Source organism: Macrotis lagotis, chromosome 1 (assembly GCF_037893015.1).
Source record: "Macrotis lagotis isolate mMagLag1 chromosome 1, bilby.v1.9.chrom.fasta, whole genome shotgun sequence".
In the NCBI taxonomy this organism is placed as follows: Eukaryota; Metazoa; Chordata; class Mammalia; order Peramelemorphia; family Peramelidae; genus Macrotis; species Macrotis lagotis.
Window position 1 is genome coordinate 561396714 of NC_133658.1, and position 23044 is coordinate 561419757.

Below are 23044 nucleotides of genomic sequence, written 5' to 3' on the forward strand. Positions count from 1 at the left end.
GGAGCGGGGCCGCGGACTTGGGCTGGAAACTTTTGCCCCGGTGCGCGGCGAGGGCCGGCTCCGGCGCCTCCCGGGGCGCGCGCGCCCCCCGCCCGAGCGGCCGGCGTGCGAGCGTGCGAGGGGCGCGCGCCCGAGCCGGCGGCCGGGGCCGCGCCGGGGGGCCGGGGCCGCGCCGGGGGGGGCTCGGGCCGCCGGGGCCCCGCGCCGGGCGCTCCGGGCTCCCTGACTGCGCCGGCCCCGTGGCTGCCCCGCCGCCTCCGGGGGGGCCGGGCCGGGCCGGCGGAGCTGCGCCCGCCCCCGCCGCCTCGGGGCCGGGCTCCGGGTGGTGGCAGCGGAGACCCCCGAGCCGCCGAGTCCGCTCCTGACTCCCCCCGCTGTTCTCTTATTCATCAGCCCCAAGTTTGAAGAATTGCTTTGGGATCCGGGAGAGATGGCGCCGCATCCTCGGCCGAGACCTCGTCCGGAGCCCCCGCCTCCTGCCCCGGCGCCCGAGCGCACCCCGACACGTTGGGGGCTCTTCGCCCGCGGGCGGCCCGGGCGGGGGGCTGCTGGAAACTGTGCCCGGTCCTGCGGGGGGGGGGGGGGAGAGGAAAAGCCCCGGCGGGAGGGGCACCGCGGGCAGCCGGGGGGCCCGGCCCGGCCCGGCCCGGCCCCGAGCCCGGGCTGGACTGAGCCGCCGGAGCAAGAGACATTCCTGCTTTGCCTCTAATCTTGCTAAGTAAAGGCATGTTCTTTACTGTTCTCTGATTCTGAAAAAGCTACAAGTCACACATATTAATGAAGGGGTCCCCGGGGTTCTGATTTCCTTAGTGAGTACCAGCGTACGCGCATCACGACCCCCACATCCCTGACATCTTTTCTCGGAGGGGTGTGTTTTAGGGACTGAAGGAAAATGGTATTTATCTCAGGAAAGATGGAGATGTGGCAAGGCAGCAGCGTCCCAGTCCAGGCTGTGGCTCCAGCTGGTAAAGGGATGCCCCGAGTGCCAGCCAGGTGTCGATTGCATTGAAGGAGCGCATTGGTTTACACAGAAAAAAATGATAAGTTTTTCTTTAACCGTCAGTTGTTTTTTTTAAGGGACTTTTGTTTTTTAAGTACTAGAAGAAATCTTTGCCTGTGTTCGTTTGATGTCAGTAGCACAATGTAGGTTTAAAGTTACAACTCCACTTTCACAGTATCTCAAGTCTTGATGCATTTTGATCTCTTTTTCAAAATAAGCTTTTATAACCTAAAATGCACCAAGACTTTTGGGATACCCCATATACGGACCACTATTAGTATTCATTTAAATAGTTTTTTTTCCAGAACTGTGATACAATGCTGGGTCACCTGGATTTATCAACTTTTCTGAGAATTTTTCTATTTTTCAGTTTTAGGATTTTTAGTCTTTTGAAAAAAGGCCTGACTTTTGAATTTCTTGTTAAGTGCAAACATCAAGTGAAATTTTTAAAAATGAGAACACACACACACACACACACACACACACACACACACAGTGCAAAGGCCAGTACATGCTTATTGGTCAGTGTCTGAATTAAGACTTATCTTAAAAGGTGATGCTGACTGAAAGGCATTTTCATCAGATTGTCTTATTTCAATATATGCAGTATTGTTATTGTAAAAATAAACACTCTTGACATTGTCTTGTCTTAAAGTTCCTGGGTTTTGGGGTTTTTTTGTTGTTGTTGTTACAGCCAAAAGTTTGTGAATCCTTTTTGACAAGATGATAGGACAACTCCACAAAACTCTAAGCCATGTTAATTGGTTCAAAGTGCCTTGCACAAGGTGGGAGTTATTATTTGTTGAATTTAATATGAATCATATTTTCCCCCTTTTGTATTTTTCTTTCTCATTTTAGGAAATTGCATTTATAATTGATCTTTTTAGCCAGTTGATTGAAAATTTCTAACTAGCTGGTCTTGTATCAACTTCTTATTTTCTATTAAATTAGTTCCAAATCAATGTTTTCTTCTTATCACATTAATTTAATATTAGTGTTGGCTTTTGTTAACCTTTTTTATGCAGTGTTGCCAACAAATTTTATTTTTTTTAATATTTTCCAGTCTTCGAAATTATCTGTAATACTGTACCATATGTCAAGTATCATTTGTTGATTAGTATTTCCTGACCATACATGGGGAGTATTGGAGAACATACTGGTTGAAAGATACTGGTGGAATTAAGCTTCAGAGAGTAGCAAAAGAATAATTTAACTTGCCCAATTTATTCTCATATTTTATTTCTATATCTGATAATAGAAGTCTGGGCAAAGATGGAGAGTAGGGACCACTTAATTTTTTGTAATTAAACATTTCTTGATTTGTTGAAAGAATTCTAGTCCTTCAATACTGTTCCTTTTTTTAAAAAAAAACTACATTTACCCTAGAAAACACTTTCTAATAACTGTATTTGGTTTATGTTAATATTTATAATACATTTCAATGTAATATTTAATATACATGCAAGTGGCTTGCAATTTAAAATGCAAAGATTCTTTGACTCTGTAAGTATTTAATAGATACCTGCTCTTTTTAACCCTTTCTGCTGAATCTCACATAAATCACTATTGTTTTCAATGGTAGATGTAGAACAAGGGTTCTCAACTTGTGGTCTGTGTACGTTTAGAAAATATTTGATAACTATTTTATTATATTTATTTTCCTTCATAATGCTATGTATTTTTAATACATTTTAAAACATTCTGAGAAGGGAGTTCATAGGCTTCACTGAGAACTTCTATCAGAAGTTATTGCTAGCAGAAAATATCCATTTTTAACACATTTTATGTATTAACTACAACGTATATCGCATGTAGTCATAATCTTTAAATATTGTTTTCTTAAATTATGAAATAATCTTAAATGTCATTTTAAAAATTTTGCAGGTGTGAGAATCTACATCCCAATATTCAGTCAATACATAATGCCCTAAAGTAAGGTATTTTTCCAAACTTTGTAGAGAGAACATTTTACTTATTTCTTTCATTTCTTCCTCAAATGTTTAAAAATCAGCTATGTGTGAGGCTTTCTGGTAGACAGAAACACAGATAATCAATATTGTTAGGTGAAATGTTAGGTAGAGTAGACTTTTAGGTAGAGTTAAGTTTAGTGAAGCTTGAATTTTTTCTTTTGAAGAAAACAGTTTTGACTCTGAAATTTTTTAATAAAACAAAGGAAGCTTTTTTAATTCAAAGGTATATAATTTAGTGATCAGATTTGGATACTTATTTAGATTATTTGGAAATCAAAGCACTTGAAGTTTTATTTATATACTTAGTATAGGATGCTGTGATATCCATAGGAAGTCTTCCTCAACCTATTCTTAATTCTGATGCTGTCCCTTTATTATCTCCTATTTATCTTGTATATGGCTTGCTTAGTGTATATTGGTATATATTTCATGTTTTTCTCCCCATTAGATTGTAAGCTCCATGAAGGCAGGGAAATCTTTTGCCCCTTTTTTTGGTATCCTCACACTAAGTGTGCCAGGAACATCTTAGGCTTGTAATAAATGTGAAATGATTGATATAGAATAATTTCAAGGTGTTTTTATATATAGTGGAAGGCATTTAAAGTTTTAATTTCAAAAGATTTTAATTTGTATTAGAGTGAATAGCAGGAAAAAAGAATTGTTTTCTCCGTGCATCAACAATAAAATTCAGCCTGATGCTTTACGAAGTGTTCTGATAATGCACAAGTATGATGAACATTGGCATCTGTAAAGCTAAATGCAATAGCCTTCAAGGAAGAGAGGAATAATTCAACAAATATTTATTAAATGGACCTAATAAATAGAGAATACTTTGTTCTCTATTTGGGAGATAAAATTTAGATAAGAAAGAACCTGTCATTGCACTACTGGAACTTAAGGATTCTTGAAGTGGAATCAGAAATCTTAAAGATTAGAGGCTTTTAATTTAATGTATAGATCATTATTAGATGGCCATTTGAGTTTTTTGAATTTTCCAAATTCAGATTTAGAATCACAAATTAGCAAATTTCTCTTGTTTCAGCATCTACTATCATCAGAGAAAGTAAGATGTTCTATGGTAATATTTTGTGCACATATAAATTAATACTTGTCAAAATTATGTTAAACTAAAATAAGCTTAACACTTTAGCTTCTTTTGATTAGTGAGAAGTTCTTCAAAAGGGTTCTCAAAACCAAAAATTTGTGTATTTGAGACATCAGCTATCAAGAGCAGTTATGGCAATACATCCAACTTTTTATATTGATTTCCTTTACTAGGGTTCATCCTACAGTGTAAAGTCAAGAAGACTTGGCTTCATGTTCTGTATGTGATTATTTGCTGGATAACTGGGTCACTTTCATCCCTTGCATCTCATTTTCTTTGGCTATAGAATGAACAAGTTGGATTCTGAGATTGTCTTCTAAGCTCTTATGTTTTTGCCTTGTAGTGATGAGGGGGGAGATTAAGTATGAACTAAACCTTACCTTGTAACCAACCACCACTTGTTTTCCCAAACTAGAAATAGAGTTTAGGAAGACCTTAAAATTTACGCTCACTTAATTTTTAAACCTTTTAACAGTCCTTTCAATTAGGACTAATTGAACTATCTAAAAAACTTGATTTTTTTGTACCTGTGATTAATGAAGAAAAGTAACACTTATAATTGTAATTCAATTGGAGGTTTGGAATTTATCTTAGAATCACTTTGCTGATAGAAATGAACTTGGTAGTGATAATTGTATGTTGTGTATGTGTATATATATATATACAAACACACACACACACACACACATATATATGTATATATGCACACATATATGGGTATGTGTGTATATATTATATACTCTGGCCAGTTTCCTGTATGCTGATCACAATAGTATTTTGTGTATGAAATATGAATAATTGCAATTATTGAAAAAAGGTGACATTTGTGATTATTATAATTGTGGAGTAAAATTAAATTACTGTTATTCATGTATAAATATACTGTGTATTCATTTTCTGTTTAGAAAAGTAGAAGACCTGAATACAGACTGTTTCAACAAGTACAATTACCTACTGAATAACTTAAGAAATGATGTGCTTAAGGTCCCTTACAAATGCATCATCTCTGACTTTTCAATATCTGGACAACTAATATGAAGCTAATTTGTTTTAGTATTTTGAAGTGTGATAGCAAATTGACACATTTAATTTATAGATGGGTGAGCATAAAACGGGACACATTTTCAAAACTTGGCCTCTTTCTAGTTTCTTAGCCTTTATGAATCTTGTGCTCAGTTTGTTTTGCTTATTCATTCTGAAACCAGTTGGATGTTTTACCCAGTAGAGGGCAGCATTTAAGAAGAAAGGTGCATCAATAGCCTATTAGAGATCTATATCTTGCTCAATTAAGGATCTGGTAATGAGAATAGTTCTTGAAAAAGTTGATATAATTTCATTCTCCCTCTCCTCCTCCCCATTGGTCATTTGACCAAACCTGAAAAAGTAAATACTCATCTGATAAATGAGGTGATTCTTAATAGTTCTGTTTCAACTCCTTGGAATGAGGATCTTTGAAACAGATCATTTCAACATTATTTTGATTGTATTATTTAAAATGCCTTTCTTCTTCTAGTTCACCTGTTTAAATCATAGCTATCCTTCCCATAAATCTTTCCTAGGCTACTGTAGCACAAGTCATTCTACATTCAGTAAACTCCAGTGACTTCCTAATTACTCTAGGATCTAATATAAAATCTTCAGATTTTTAAAATTCTTTATAATCTGCACTCTTCCTACATTTATATTCTTACACCTCATTCTCCAAGGACTCTGATCCAGTGAAGTCTTTCTGTTCCTCACATAAAACACTTTTATGTCCTGATAGGACATTTTCACAGAGTTTAGGAAAAACTCTCTCTCTCTGTCTCTCTCCACTGAGTTAAGAAAAACACTTTCTCTCTCTCTCTCTCTCTCTCTCTTTCTCTCTCTTGTGTGCTCTCTGTCTCTTGTACATTATCTGTCTCTCTCTGTCTCTCATCTTCTCCTGTCTTTCCTTCTCTTAAATCTTAGCTAAAACCCCACATTGTCCAAGATTTTCTTGTTCCTCCTTAACTTTAGTACCCTACCTCTGACACTACAGCACAAGTTTGTCCTATATGTATCTTGTTTATCCATAATTGTTTACTTGTCTGATTATTAATCTGTGAACTCCTTGAGCAAGGATTTGTTTTGCCTTTGTCTAGCACTTAGCATATAGAATGGGGTATGTACTAGGTAATTAATGAACGCTTATTGAATCACTTGTTATATTTTCTTTCTTTCATATATTGCATTGATTGCTAAAATATACATTTCCTTGAAGACAAGGATCTTATCACAATATTCTTAGCCAGAAGAATTCCTTTTCTTTCTTAAAATTTCTTAGTATCATCATCTTTGGACAGAATGAAATCACATATAGAAAAATAAAATTGGCTCTATTTTAGCAAAAAGGGAAATAACTAATTTCCCAAAAGATAAGCAGTCAAATCATACAAATAGGCAGTCATGAAGGAAGAAAAATACAAGCTATCAATAACCATTTGAAAAAAATGCTTCAGATCACTAAATTCAAATTGAAGCAAACAGGTTCTACCTCTTCCGACCTATCAGTTTAAAGATGACAAATAAGGAAAATGACTTGCTGAAGGGACTGCAGAAAAACAAGTACAATAACATACTGCTGTTGCAGCTATGAATTGCTTTAAATATTCTGGAAAGCAATTTGAAACTGCTCCTAAAGTTCCTGACCTTTAAACAAATTATTTAAACTTTTAAATTTATTCAACAACATTGTTTTGTAGATGTCTATCTCAAAGAGATAAAGGACAGGAAAAAGAAACATATATTGCGCGTGCACACATACACACACACACACATGCATATAATATTTGGGAATATTTATAGTATGTTATGAAAGAAATAGATTATTACTGCATTTTTTAAAAATAAAGAAAAGTTTATTTTCAGATAAATCTGTGAAATCTTATGAACTAATGTGGATCGAAGTGACCAGAAATTAATTTTACACAATAGAATTGCTTAAAAAACAAAGAAAGAGAAACATTTGGGGGGGGCGCAGCTAGGTGGCTCAGTGGATAGAGCACCAGCTCTGGAGTCAGATGTACCTGAGTTCAAATCCAGCCTCAGACACTTAAGAATTACCTAGCTGTGTGGCCTTGGGCAAGCCACTTAACCCCATTGCCTTGCAAAAATCTAACAAAAAAAAAAAAAGAAACATTTGAATACTTTGATCATTTCAGTGAATAACTGATTCAAAAGGATTAATGACTAAGCATGTATCCCTTTTGCAGAGACATGATGGAATCAAGATGTAGAATGAATATATATTTTTAGACATGGACTGTGTGGGAATTTATTTTGCTTGAATTTGCATATTTGTTGCCAGGGATTTTTTTCCTCCTATTGGTTGAGTGGGTCGTTGAAGTAAAGGATAGGGAAGAAAAAGTTAAGAGAAAAAAGTCTCATTGACATCTTTTTAAAAAGAGAGCAGAGGGAAGACCAGAAGGAATCACAGATAAGCAGGCCAGCTTTGCAAGTAATGGGTTAGTTAATCTTAAATATTTGAAAAGTAATCTTCATAGAGAATTGCAGTTTCATGTACAAACCTTTCTCCCTGTTTTTTTTACCAAGTTTAATGAAATACCCATTTTATAAGTTCAAAATAAAAATAAATTTACAAACTAAACACTGGGCTTTAATGTGGCTACCATTTTTTGTAACAGCTCTGTATATGATTAACTTATTTTATTTGTATCAGTGGTCAATATCAGTAATAGGCTATGAGTAGTTAATAATACAACAGCTCTGGTGTGCTTTCTTGGAACCTGCTGTTAACATATAACTGACAAATTGGAAAATAGAAAATATTTATACTCTTAACACCTTTTCATAGAAAAATTTGAAACACAGGTGTGAGGAGGTAGCAGCCTCATTCATCTAGGAAACACTTGATTGCCCCATACAGAAAGGCATAGGGGCCAGACAGTAGCAGTTTAGAATGTTTAGAAAGTAAACTTATTTACAAAATGTTATGGCAGATGGTGAAAAGTTGGAAGGTGAATGAATGTAGCACCTTGTAAAGCAGCATGGAGGAGGAAAATGAAAAGAATCTACAGAAAGCTTAGGGTGATGCTAATCTACATCATCTCAAAAGTAATTGTAGTTTAAACTTCAGGGTAAAAAAGGACAGGCAAAATGAATATGAATTATCAGTATTTCTATAACAAATCCTTTTTATAATTGATGTCTGTGATTGTCCCATTTGGTCCCTAGTCCCTAGTGTGCCTAAGAGGAAGCAGTAGAAAATGACAGTTAAGACAGTGAAGTCAGGAAGAACAGGTGGAATAGACCAAGTATAGCCAATAAATTAGAAATTATATAATTTCAAAAATATTAAGTATTTTCAAAACAACTGAAAAGGGAAGATACTCCAAATCCTTGTCATTACCCACAAAAGCAGTCTTTAAATGCTATATGCCTATAGTTCTTTTCACCCAGCTGCCACCTTAGTTCAGACTCTCATTTCTTGCCTAGGTTACTTACTGCAAGGGATGCTAGGTATCCCTTCCTCAGGTTTCTCATCCTATTTAAAGTAATTTTCCTTAAATACAGATCTTTAGGTTTCCATATTCAACTCTAGTGGCTTATTGTATCTTGGACAAACTTAAAAGTTCTTTTTTTTTTTTTTAGCCTTTAAAGCCTTAAATCTATATTTTACCACCATTGGCCCTCATTCCCTTTCCTGCAGACACTTTGTGGTCCATCCCAATTCTACTTTGCTCCTGTATTTGTTAGTACCTTGTGCTGGAAGTGGACCTTCTTCTCTCTACCTCATAGGATCCCTGTCTTCCTTCAAGATGAAGCTCGTCTTCCATCTGTTCCTGTTCTCCCTTCCAAACTACTTTGTATGGACTTTTTTATTTATGCTGGTATTTATTCTTATATGTACCTGTGGCCTCCCCAATTATAATGTAAGATTTGTTTCATTCTTTGTGCTTGTATCTCCAGCACCTAGTACAGTCAGTACTAGCACCTAGCAATTTCCAATAAGTTCTTGTTAATTGACTTATCCTTTCATATGTATAAAAGGATATTCTTATTAAAAATAATGAGCAGGCCTTCAGAGGCTAATTTCTTGACAAATTTTGCAGGTTTTAAACTATGGAACAAATAAGTAACCTTGCTTTGGTTGTATTATGAATACGATAGTTTTCTGAGGCCGTCATCTCTTTATCAGTAGGAAGTTAATTTTAATGTCACAACTACTAGAAAATAGATATTAAGACTCATTTCACACATTGGACTATCAAATAAGAATAAATCCTAGCTTACCTAAGCTATATTTTGATGGTTCAGAAGATTCCAAATTAAATAAGAGATAAATCCTATAATCTAGTTTTGTGATTCCTTTAAACTTCTTTGGATTGTATGTGACCAAAGTACTATCTTTTGCATGAAATATAAAAATGAGACCTTGCCAGTATAGGTGGCAGATTGAGAATATAGGTCCCTAAGAGATGGAACTTGTTATAATAGTTTTATCATTCTCTAAGGGTAGAAAAGGTGGCATGTAATGGGGAGCAATCAGGGAAATACTCAACAGGTTTTATCCTACTGTGCTGGCATCTGCTTTCTTTAATAACTACATTAACCACTGTAAATCTCACTCAGCTCTTCTGTGAGTTGATCTTTCAACAGGAAAAAAGACTCCAAGCTGGAGAAACTCATGCTAATACTGCTAACAGCTGTATGACCATGAGAGAAGTATCTCTTCCAACTTTCTATCTAACTTCAGGATTACAGAATTGAATGGACTTGATGGCATATTAAATTTGATCCACTTAGTAATGGTTTTTAACCTTGGTAATATTAAAGTTTCCCCCTATAAGTAGAATGTTGTTGACATTTGGAACTTTTAGATTTTCAAACTCTACTGAGAGTATAGTCAAGTGTTAGATTCTTAATCTTCTTTCTTTTCTCCTATAAGAACTGCACCTATAATAAGGACAAGTTTTTACATTATCAAATCTTTTCAGCTCATTGTAAATATGGATAAGGACAATAAAATCTGGCAGTACATAGTATTTTCTAGCAGGAATATTGTTAGCCAGCAAACAGTGATAGCTAATTATTAACTGATGGACAACAACTAGAAATAGTTGTAGTAGTTCTGAAATAGAGATTATTTTTCAAGAACAGTTTTTTCAGGGACAAATTTCACAAAATGAGAGGCAGAGGATGGATTTTAACTGTCACTGCTATGTTTATGATTCTCAGGGTGGCTAGGTGGTGTAGTGGATAAAGCACGGCCCTGGAGTCAGGAGTACCTGGGTTCAAGTGCTGTCTCTCAAATCTGATACTTAAATAATTACCTAGCTGTGTGGCCTTGGGCAATCCACTTAACCATGTTTGCCTTATAAAAACCTAAAAAGAAAAAAAAAAGAAATTGAATCTCCTAGGATCTAACAACTTTATTTTGCTATATTGAAGTCAGCTTCTACTTATAAAATTGGTTCATTCCCAAATAGAGTATCAGAATCTGACATAAATCTGACTGGTGCTTACTTCATAATTGTGTGGGCAATTCATTTCAGGGTTTCAGTATGAAAATCTATAAAATGAGAGTGGAATTTAAGATATCCTTTTTAAAATTATGCTCCTAAGACAAAATGATCAAAATCTGATGGCAGATTTTAGTTGTGATTATTGAAAAAATTTAAGAATATATAAACAATTTACAAGTTTTGTTGAACTTTGTGGGACATATAAAAACACAAACTCTTATATTTTAAAAGTTGAAAAACTTCAGATTCATGAATAATATCAAATTGAAAATAAATATGAAGTTTAGTAGGAACATGTAGACCTTTAAAAAACCCAAAAAACATAATGTTGCTTTGCTGCCCTCTACAGTTGTCCAAAATAGTCCCCTTGCCTGCCTTTTAAACTTCAATTGGCTAAATGAGCCACACCTTTACAGTGTGATAAGAACAAAATTTTATCTTCATGTTAGTTAATGTATGTATTGCAGGAGGGAAATAACTTCTCAGAAGATAGACTATATAGGTAAAACTAGAGATCACTAGTGAATCAGTAATTCTTTGAGCACTATTTAAAGTTAGCGATTCAAAGTTTTGTGGGAAATACATTTTAAAATTTGGCTTTTGTCCTCTGAATGTTTATAATTCATTTGTGGAAAATAAGACTTTTGAAGTCACCAGTTGGTTTTTTTTTTAAGGTTCTGAAGTCTTTCAGATTTGTTTATCTTGTTGTTATTGTGTTAATTGCTCTGGTTCTGTGTATTTTATTCTGCATCAGTTTGCACAAATATTCATTCTCACGTTTCTCTGAATCCATTGGCCAGTTTCATATGGTGTAGCAATAATCCTTTACAACAGTTTTTTCATATATTTCCTGATTGGTGATCATTTATTTTGTTTTCATTTCTAGAGATCCATAATGAGATGTGAATTCTCATAACAGTGTTAATACTGCATGGAAGGGCTTCTGCAGGGAAGATGTATATTTGTATTGGAGTTAATGAGAGTTAGTTGGTAATGCAGAACCCTACCCCCCATCAATAAAGCATTAAAAAGTACACAGAAAAAATTGCAGATTTCTTATACAGATCTCATTCTTGTTTTTTGGTACTTTGAAATGTTGTATTTGGTTAAATTTGCATTTGAAAAGAAAACTTAGAATTACACATGGAAGCAGTGTAAGCTTATGAAATTGGGTTTGTTTTGCCTCTCTCAAGGACCCTGGATTCCTTTAGATCCTATAGACATTGGTCTAAATAGAAGCAATTTCCTATCTTTGTCTCCTTGTCCTGTCCTGGCCTAAGTGTTACCCTCCTGAGGAGTCTCCTACATCAAATTGAGATGTGCCTTTTGTCAGGTTCCTCAAGTGTAGTCAGTAGGGTCTAAGTCCAGTCTCAGTATACAATATAGATATTAGTTATGGAATATTATAAGATACAAAAGAATCACTGACACCTGTAAAAAATTATAATAAAATAAAGTAATTGCCCCCCCCGTAATACAGTTTCACAGGGTTGCTATCTCCTTTCACATTAGTTCACATTAGATCTGTACCATATACATGTGACAGTAGTCCAGCAAAGTTCAGACTCTTTCTATACAGCTCCATCACCCCATCCTTATTATTTTAATTCTTTAGAAGGAGGATAATGCTCTTGTAGTCTAATTTCTCTTTCATATATGTAATAAGCCAGTTTCCCTTTAGGAGACTGATGCTTCCCTCCTCAAGTCTGAAAAAGACCATTCCTGGAATCTCGAGTCTGACCTTTGCTCAGAAAACAAATAGAAAGGCCAGAAGGCAATCAGAGTAAATTGGTTCAGAAACAAACCTCTTAGTCTCTCACCCTAGGCTTTATTTACCACCTATTACTATTTTGGAGAAGTAGAAGAGAAAAATCCTATTTTCCTGCCCTTCTCTCCCTTCTACTCCTTGTGGCATTTACGCAAAGTTCTATGTGGAAAGAATTCAAGAAACTTGAGCTCCTGTCAGCTTACCATTCTAATGGGAGTAGGAGGAAGACTTTTCTGCAAAGCAGTCTTCTCTATTACCATGCCCTATTAATCCTCATAGCAAATTTATGTAGTTTAGATTTCAATATTATAGCAGTTGAGAAAATGAGATCAGTGCAGACTAGAGCAACCTGTAAATAGGAATGACTTTTCCAGCAAATCTCACATAATTCTTTGTCACAGCTCTCTAATGCTTTTATCAATTATCTGTGTTTGTTTATCCTCCTACTAGACCTTAAATTGCGAGAGGACTTAAGACCATTATAAATTTTATCTCTTACCCAGCACAGAATTCACTATTCACAGATAAGGTAGGACTTAGTAGTTAGTAAGATAGGAAGAAGCAAAGGAAAGGTATGGGGAGGAATGATTGATCTCCAGAATTGGCAGTTTAAGACAATTCAGTATAAGAAATAATCTAAACACTTATTGTATAGAATAAGAATATTTGATGTTTTTTGTTGAGAGACTAAGTTTAAAAATGACATATCTGCCTTCCAGAAGTTTTATAATCTAGTGGATGATATGCCAAAATAACCAACTATGATAAAAATAAGTAAATACTTTAGAGATACAAAAGTTGGACATTATATAGAACAATTCTCCACAACAGTTATGTAAACTTCATTCAGAGGTTAAATGACTTGTGATCACATAGATATATTATGTATTAGTGTTGTCAGTTTAACCAGTTTTCCTAGTTGAATTAGGTCAGTGTGTTTAAGAGGACATTATAGTCCCTAAAAGTATTGGGGAAGTGTTTGGATGAAAGTAAACTTAGGGTACTATGCTGTGGAAGAGTTGAGACAGGTAAATAAGGTAATGAATGGCTGGGTCATGTGCTAGAAATGACTGGAGTGAAGGTCAAAGGAGGAGAGGTTGAAAAAATGGTGATAGCGGAGAGAAGGACTGGAAATATAAGTAAGAGGGGAAAAGGAGACTGGTGACTCTTCTTTGTGGCCCAGTGTATTGAGGGGCATAAGAGAGAAAAAACAAAATCAACAGCACTTGAAGAAGGTGACCAGGAATTAAGGATCTTCCTTAGAAGATCCTAAGAAAGGAAGGAAGGTAGAATGGGAATGAAAAGAGTCTAGAATGAAAGGAAACTTGGAGGATCTATTTAGTTTAAGATATGGGAAGGACTTAGTTTTCTTCCCTTAGAAGGTTATGAGACTATCCTTGCTCTGTAGTATAGGGAAGTTCAAATCCTAGATATGCTATTACCTCTAGGATCCTAGACAAGTTTTAAATTTTCTAGACTTCAATTTTCTCATCCACAAAATGTTGGGGATTTGGAAGAGAGTGGGAGAAAGTATGCTCTTAATCTAAGTTTCTTTTAATTGTAAAGCCTATTGTGTCTTTATCAACTTTGTCTTATCTTTACCTCTTTAACCCTACAGATGTGATATCCAGTGCATACTCTCCTCCTCTTTCCTCTATTGTTTGTTGGTAGTTATTAGAACTATTAGAATTAGGGGAATTGTTCTAGGTAGGTAAAGAGGAAAATGTTCCATTGTAAAAGAAAGAAGAGGCATAGAAAGAAATGGGAGTGTGGTCAAAGAAACAGAAGTACACTAGATCTTGGATCTAAGGAGGAAGAATATTTATAGTGGAAAATGTTTGATATTTTTTATTACAAATATATTTTGTTATTTTGTCTAGCCTTATAAAGTATTCCTTTAGTAATTTGACTGGGAAAAGAACATTTTTCAGTGGTTATTGAATCCTAAACTTCTACCTTCAATATTCTTATTTTTTACTTTAGCTAATAATAACCTCCTAAATGGTTTTCCTCTATTATGTTTTATTTCCAATTCTTCTTACAACTGCCAACATAATCTTCCTAAAATATAAATTTGGATATACCATTCTTGCCCCTAACTGGTCAGTTTTATTGTCTTCAAGATAAAAAAAAAATCTCCTTAAGGCTTTAATGGTTTTCAAATCTTATTATAGCATTGACCCCTTGATTTTTTTTTTTAGGTTTTTGCAAGGCAAATGGGGTTAAGTGGCTTGCCCAGCACACAGCTAGGTAATTATTAAGTGTTTGTGATCAGATTTGAACCCAGGTACTCCTGACTGCAGGGCCAGTGCTTTATCCACTGTGCCACCTAGCTGCTCAACCCCTTGATTTTATAAAAAAAAAAAATTGTCATATCCCTCTCCCCACTTCACCATCCCCTCCACTTAATAAAACTATATTTTTGATTCACATTTTATTCAAATAAAGTTAGGAATTTATTGCCCAAATTAATTTAAAATGTACAACTAAATGTTGTGATAAACAGATATTTATTGGAAATCCTTTTTATTAATTTTCATATTTTTATTTACAAAAATAATTGTAATAACAAAATGGATCTACTTGTTTTTGGTGAAAATGTGCCTTTAATTATATTGCTACAGGCAGTTTGTTGTCATCACTCCTTTTCAAGCACTTGTGATAAAGGGTAGTAGAATTTATATCAGAATTTTTAACTCTAAAGGGCCTCAGAAGATGGCTAATCAATTCTCCCATTTTTCAATTGAGGAATCTGAGACCCAAGGAGAGTAACATGCCCAAGATGACAGAATTATTAAAAAACATCAGGGGTCATATTCAAATCTGGGTCCTCTGATTTCAACTCACTTAAAATTTTTTTTTTTGTATTTTACAATTTCCCCCACCCCCATCTTGCTTCCCTCCCCCTCCAAGGCAGTCTGATAGTCTTTATATTGTTTCCATTGATCAAAATTGAATGTATTGAGAGAGAAATCATATCCTTAATGAAAAAATATATGAGATATCAAAATTACATAATAAGATGCCTTTTTAAAAAAAATTAAAGATAATAGTCTTTGGTCTTTGTTTAAATAGACTCCACAATTCTTTCTTTGGATATAGATGGTATTCTCCATCACAGATACTCTAAAGTTGTCCCTGATTTCAACTCACTTCTTTTTTACCAAACTGTCTTAATGTCACTTTACTTGTTAAACTAATTAATTTTTAATTTTTAATTACAATTATTAATTTGCCAGTGTGAAAAAGATTCACCATACTATTGTAAGACAAGTCTATCTTTATGACATGGAATAAGACAAAATATATCTTTATTTGTCCACTCCAGATGAGTTTCCTGTTCATTCATGTGGTGTGTGCATGTGTGCCTACAGAACTTGCATGTTTAGTAAATACCTGCAATGTACCAGATATTTTACTGAACTCTTTACAAAACAAAAACATTGGTGTTTTTTTCTCCTATCAATAAAATTGCTTGTGAATCCTAACAATGAATGTAAAGGATTGTATTTTCTGTATTTCCACCACGAGTACATTTGTCATCTCCAGGCAGATCTGTTGTTGCTGTTCACTCTACTCATGCTTCTCCAATTGCCTATTAAAAATCTCCAGGTGGATATCCAGTAGACATCTTTCAGATCAACATATCCAAAATTGAATTCATCATCTTTTCTCTCCAACTTAGTTATTGACTTTCTGCCCGTTGATTGTTGATTGCACTTCGATCTTTCTTCCTCTCAGTCCCTCAGGCTTGACTTCTCAACGACCCACCCCCCATTTCTTATTAGTTGCCAAGTTTGTTGATTCTGCCTTTGTAGCATCCTTCCTGCATAACCTCTTTCAGTGGTTGGATTCAAATAAATTAAAAAGTGGTTTCCTCTGCTCTACACAAAAAAATAAGCCATTCCCCAATTGACAAATGATCAAAGGATATGCAAAGGCTACTTACAGATGAGGAAATTAAAGTGATCCATAGTCATATGAAAAATTGCTATAAATCATTACTTATTTAGAGAAATGCAAATTAAAGCATCTCTGAGGTACCACCTCACACCTCTCAGACTGGCCAATATGACCAGAAAAGACAGTGGTCAATGTTGGAAGGGATGTGGGAAATCTGGGAGCTGTGAACTAGTCCAACCTTTATGGAGAGCAATTTGGAACTTCGCCCAAAGGGCAACAAAAATATACATACCCTTTGATCCAGCAATACCATTACTGGGTCTATACCCTGAAGAGATCATGAAAAAGGGTAAAAACATCACTTGTACAAAAATATTCATAGCAGTCCTCTTTGTGGTGACAAAGAATTGGAAATCTAGTAAAATCTCCTTCAATTGGGGAAATGGGCTTAGCAAACTGTGGTATATGTATGTCATGGAACACTATTATTCTATTAGAAGCCAGGAGGGATGGGATTTCAGGGAAACCTGGAGGGATTTACATGAACTGATACTGAGCGAGATGAGCAGAACCAGAAGAACATTGTATGCCCTAATAGCAACATGGGGCTGATGATCAACCTTAATGGACTTACTCATTCCATCAGTGCAACAGTTGGCATAATTTTGGCCTATCTTTGATAGAGAATACCATTTGTATACAGAGAAAGAATTGTGGAGTTTGAACAAAGACCAAAGACTATTACCTTTAATTTAAAAAAACAGGTTTTCTCATGTAATTTTGCTATCTCTTATACTTTATTTTTCTTAAGGATATGATTTCTCTCATCACATTCAACTTAGATCATTGTATACCATAGAAACAATGTAAAGACTAACAGACTGCCTTCTGTGGGAGGGAAGCAAGAATAGGGGAAAAATTGTAAAACTCAAAAACAAAATCTTTCTAAAAGAAAAGGGGCACACTCCCAAGTCTCACAAAGGTAGTGAAGATCCAAGGAGCTGCCCCAAATTGACAGTCAAGTACGATTTTATGGCCTAACACAATCCCTTCCTACTCCCTATTGTTCCTCTCTGTTGATTCATTGGTTAGTCTTCAGCATTACATTCTATTTATGAAAATCTACCCCAGCAACAAAGAAAAGAATGAAAGGTTTTCATAAAATATTACCTCACCATCCAGATAGAATCACCTTCAGGATTATAGCTATCTTATTGAAGGAATGTAACTTGTCTTGGAAGTTACAAGGTCTAGGAACAGTCTACTTACCATCAAACAAGAGGAAGGTTATAGACTTCTTTGGAATGCAAGATTTTTCTCATAGGGAAAAAAGTCTACCATCCTTCTATAGTAGTCAGCAAAAGTAGTCTTATCAAAAGTTAGACAGAATAATAGTTTTTTTTTTCTTTTATAGTTCTTTACCCTGAGGACTTCACCAGGAATATCAACCCTGAAATGGTTTTATTGGGAATATTCCATTCAGTCCCTCCTCTTTTTTTTAAGATTTTTTTTCAAAGCAATGGGATTAAGTGGCTTGCCCAAGGCCACACGGCTAGGTAATTAAAAGTGTCTGAGGTCGGATTTGAACCCAGGTACTCCTGACTCCAAGGCCACTGCTCTATTCACTACGCCACCTAGCTGCCCCCTCTTTTTTCCTTAATATATATATATACATATATATATGTATATATATATATATATATATATACATATATATATATATATACACACACACACACACACACACACATATTTGCATCTGATGTCCTCTTGCACTGTCTTTGATACTCCCTCAGGTTCTAATCTCTCTTCCTGTCCACTTGGAACCCAATGACCAAGCAACCCATACACACACACATAGACACAATGGAGGAAAATGAACTCATTCTCATTCTCTCTCTCTCTCTCTCTCTCGCTCTCTCTCTTTTCCCCTGGAGACAGTATCTTTATCTGTAGAGTCTATTCCAATCTCCAATTTGGATGACTTGTTGAGATCTCTTCTGGTAAAAGAACTTCTTAACACAACATCCTATCAGACAGACTTGTATTTTCATCATTAGATCATAAAATTCTAAAACTATTACAATTCACATTTTGATTTTACTGTCACATTGATATATATATATATATATATATGTATATGTATATATATAGACAAAAATACAACTTCCATAATTGTTCACTTCTCAAGTGAATTTGTTGAAAATTATCAAGTTAACTTGAGCTTATAACATTTATATTAGATGACCATCATAGTACAAAGAATGTGTAGCAAGTGATATATATATATATATATATATATATATATATATATATAATAGTCTTAATCTCTTGTTTATTAAAATAACTCAAGCATCCTTAATTAAAATAAATTCTTCTTCCCAAAATGTTTCTAACTAAACTATAGGTGATTCTTCTCCTGATATACTTAACTGACATTCTCTTCTCAAAGTAGAACTTGAAAATTCTACTTAACAGAAGTATGTCTTGAGATTATATAAACCTTCTTTATTCTTCTCACCTAAATATCCTTTTTCCTAGCATAAAATACAATAAAATCAAGGAATCTTAATTCTTCTCACAACACATAGCTAACAGTAGAGGTTAAAACCACATGCTGGCCTGTCTTAACTAGTAAACTTCAATTGACCTAAAATTTTTATGGCACATTTACCTTTAGTGATTTACTATAAAGATCCAGGACATCAAAGGAAAATTCCCTTATAGATACAATTTTGAGTGTCAGTTTCCAGGTAGAGGCCATGTGGATAGTCAAATGCCTTAAGTCAAATTTTAGATTTATCCGGTGAGACATTATTCAAACATCACATTTGGGGAAGTCAAGTCAAACGGGTCCAACCTCAGGTTGCACTGAAAATCTTCCCTTTCATCTTTTTTTTCCCCAATACACCTGTCACCTGTATAGTGCCCAAACATCCTTCGGGCTTCCAGACTTAAAGAGAGCATTGACTCAACAGCGCTTCCTTTTTGCTCACCATAATTGATGTCAGACACAAAACAAAAATGAGTTTAAAGTCCCCATGATTTTAAGTAGATCTCCAAGTGAATTCACTTCAGAAGGACTAAATGCTAATTATAATCTGGATGGGGGGGCTCACAGCCCCCTTCCCTACACAGATATCACATATATCTACTCTGAGTGTCCCTGTCATCAGAATACATTAAATAAGGTTACTTTATAAACATTCAAAAAGCAGTGAAGTTCCCCTAGCATCTGGAGTATTCATTGACATATTAAAAAAATTTCTTCACAAATATGTTTCATAATTCACCTAGAAGGTCTATCCTCCTGGTAGTATTAACTTCTAATCTGCAGACCCATGTGCCTTTGTCTGAAACATATCTGTCTTATTTCTGGATAAAGATGGTATACTAGAAGCCTTTTGGCTAGGAGATTATTCTAAGAATTCTCACATAACAATTAGCCAGAGTTTATCACAGAAAAAAAATCACAGATTATTATCATTATTGTCTTTCCTATTTTGCTCAGGTGCTTATACTTCAAAGCAAACAACCACAACTTTGAGATTATGAATATATACATACTTACATATAACCACAAAAATTCTAACATATATGTAATTGGCAAGTTCTTATGCAAAAATTCAATATAATAAACCTGTTTAATTATTAGCTGTATTTGAAAAACTAATGATTACTTTTCAGAATTCATCAATCCATTAGTATATCTTAATATCTAAATTTAACAATTATCTTAATTTATCTAGATTTCACAAAACAATCTTTCCATTATTACATTTATACCTGGACCTACAGAGCTAGAGCAAGGTCCCAGACATCATTTAAAAGTTTCAGGGAATCCAGAAGGTCATGACCTTTGATAATTTCCCTCATCCCTACAAAGCAATCAATCATTGATTCCCGGTTTGACATCATTACAGTAAAATAGTTTATATTTCCAAAAGTAGATCACATGTTTGATAACACTCTTCAACATCTTACTCTTTGATAAGTCATCTAATTAGGATTACATAATTTTTAATTTCCGAATCATTTTCTAAAGCTCCTCACATTTATTCAACATTATTGGAAAGGGTATCTTGCAGTTAAGATATACCTCCCAATCTCTTATACACTATCCTTCTGAATCTGTATTTAACATGGGGGGAGAAATCTGCAATTTTATTTCTTTAAAATTTAAACTTTAAATTCTTAACCTACATGAAACATAAGGTTTTCATGCTGACATCTCATTTTCTTAAAGTAAAACAAAACAGCAGGTTTTCTTAAAGTTAACCTTATAATTAAGTATCTTTTACACAGAAACCTCTTCTAAATTTATGCTTTATTAAGCTTATCTCTTCGTCCAAATACACTATTTTCAAAACAAAAATAAGATTCTCCATGAATTTAGTGTCTCTGTCTCTCTCTCTCCCCCCCTCTCTCCCCCTCCCTCCCTCCCTCCCTCCCTCACTTCCTCCCTCCCTCTCTCCAACGGGTTACATGGTTTGCCAAAGGTCACACAGCTAGGTAATTATTAAGTGTCTGAAGCCATATTTGAACTCAGATCCTCCTGACTCCAGGGCCGGTACTCTCTTTCTGTCTACTGTGCCACCTAGTTGTCCCCCTCTCATCTCGTAGATCATATATGAAGTGTTTATTTATCATTTAAAGCTCTTCATAATGTGACCCCTTTCCCCTTAGTGCCCCTACACATATTCCATGAAGCCACCACAGTAGGTTCCTCAGATTCCTCCTTGCCTTAGCAGTCCTGACATTTCCCAGTTCCTAGAATGTGCCCCCCCCCCCCATGCCTCTCAATTTTCCTGACTTCCTTCATTGGTCAGTTCTGCAGGAGACTTTCTGGTCAAAACTGCTAATTCCTTTGATAGTACTGTCATCTACTCTCTATGTATCTTTAGTTTTTACATGCTATTGTACATGCTATCTCCATTAGGATGTGTATATTCTTTGAGGATGGGGACTAGTTTTTGTCTTTCTTTGTATACCTAGCACTTAGCACAGTGCTGGTTGACAGCTTATAGAGTGAATTTTGTTGAGAAATAGAAGAGCTATTATGGTAAAAAATCTTCTGTGTTAATAGCTTACTGACAGTGGCAGCTCCATGTCAAGATTTGATAGGCATCAACTCAAATCTCAACTTAGTTCAGATATTAAGTCGTAAATAAGCATTCATTATCAGTTGGAGTGAGTTTTATCAGGTTTATCTTCTGTTGGGCTCAACTTGTGTTTATTGAACGAAATTAGTTCTATGGATTTTACATATTTGAAAATATTCAATAATTTTGGTCTTTATGATTTCCTCAGTTTGGAAAAACTGCCTTAGCCTGACAAACTGATTCCAGTAATGTTTTCAGCTGTATATTGCATTGTTCCTCTTTACCCATTAGATTTTTTAATTCAAACTAGTATCATTTAACTGAACCCTAAACTCAGACTGTTATTTCCTGGTTCTGTGGATTTTTGTAGCCATCATCATCCTGCATAACTGAAGTGTACCCATTTCTTATCTCAACTTTCCAACTTCTTTTATCTTCTTTAAAACCTCAAGTCTTGCTACTTCCTTTCTGTAACAGGACTAATGAGAAAATACCTAGAGAGACTTAATAAAGAAAGGCAAATGTACCTTTAACATGCAGAAAATAAGATGAAGAGAAAAAGAAGAGAAAATGTAGAAGGCTTGGAGATCAGAGGAATGAAGATGTTTAATGTTTATCTGTTGTAGTTGTTATGGTAAGTTGTTATGGTAAGCTGATAGCAACCAACAAAGGGGAGGAATAGAAATTAGATGATCCCCCTCCCTTCTTTCCCCTCTCCATTCTTAATTTGGATAGCTTGAATTTTTTGAATTTGTAGTGGGCTGGGTCATTTATTTGAGCACAATATGAATAGTTGTATTACATAGTGTATAGGAAGACCTCAGCTATTCAGTACTGTCTAGGAATGACAATTTCTAGCTAGTATACTTCCCCTGGATAGTTGAAAGCTTGCTACTTCAAACAAAGAGGTTTTTGTTTAAAAAAAAAATCTTAAAAAATTTTAATTCAGTTCAGCAATTATTTATTTGATAGTATGTGTAACACATTGCCTAGTGTTAGGTGCTTTGATTTTTACACTTTATTTTGTTGTTAAACAGTATTGAGAACATATTTAAATCACTTGATGAGTTAGTGTCATCTTTGTGAAGAATTAACTATCTAAACTGTTGAAAAGTGAATGAAAAAATAAATGTAAGAGAAAGGATTTCAGTCTATTATATTCGATGCACTGTGCTGGTGATTACCTTATAATACATTTCATTTAATTTTGGACAGCTTTATTTGTTGGGAAGGTATTCCTTTATATTGAGCCAAAATTAGATTCCCTGTGGCTTCTATTCATAAATGCAGAAGGAAGGACTTTTAGTGACTTTCTTATGGCATCTCCTTTGGTTGCATGGAATCAGTTTTTGTATTTTTCTTGGTTGAGTTCTGTCCCAGCTTTAGATATATGATATTATGTTCCCATGATAATCTTTGTACTCAAGGAATTTATATTCTCTTAAGGGAAAATAATATAGCATGATATAGAGTAGTAAATGCAACATAAATACAAAATGAAGAGAACTTTTTGTTTTAATTCATTCGTTTATTTTGGTGTGGAGGAGAGGATATTAGTAGGGGATCCAGTATAGTTGGTTGAAGATGTGACATGCTCTGGACCTTGAAGGAGTCTTAATAAGGATGGAAGTGAGGAAAAGATACAGACAGGTATGTTCTCAGCATTTGGTATCGATTACTTACTATACCT

The 23044-nt window shown here is 35.1% G+C and overlaps 1 protein-coding gene across 4 annotated transcripts in view; it reads left to right on the top strand.

Moving 5' to 3' along the window:
- NECTIN3 (nectin cell adhesion molecule 3) overlaps positions 1 to 23044 on the top strand; it is a 177361-nt gene that overhangs the window by 267 nt on the left and 154050 nt on the right. The window contains exon 1 of one of the 4 annotated variants that reach the window (XM_074214445.1): positions 670 to 1785. The exons of 2 other annotated variants lie outside the window; for them this stretch is intronic. In XM_074214445.1, the coding sequence (XP_074070546.1) occupies positions 1755 to 1785 (31 nt within the window). In that variant the 5' untranslated portion in view covers positions 670 to 1754. Of the gene's footprint in view, positions 1 to 669; positions 1786 to 21085; positions 21989 to 23044 lie in introns of those variants that run through there. One more of the 4 variants, XM_074214446.1, reaches the window with a different exon arrangement.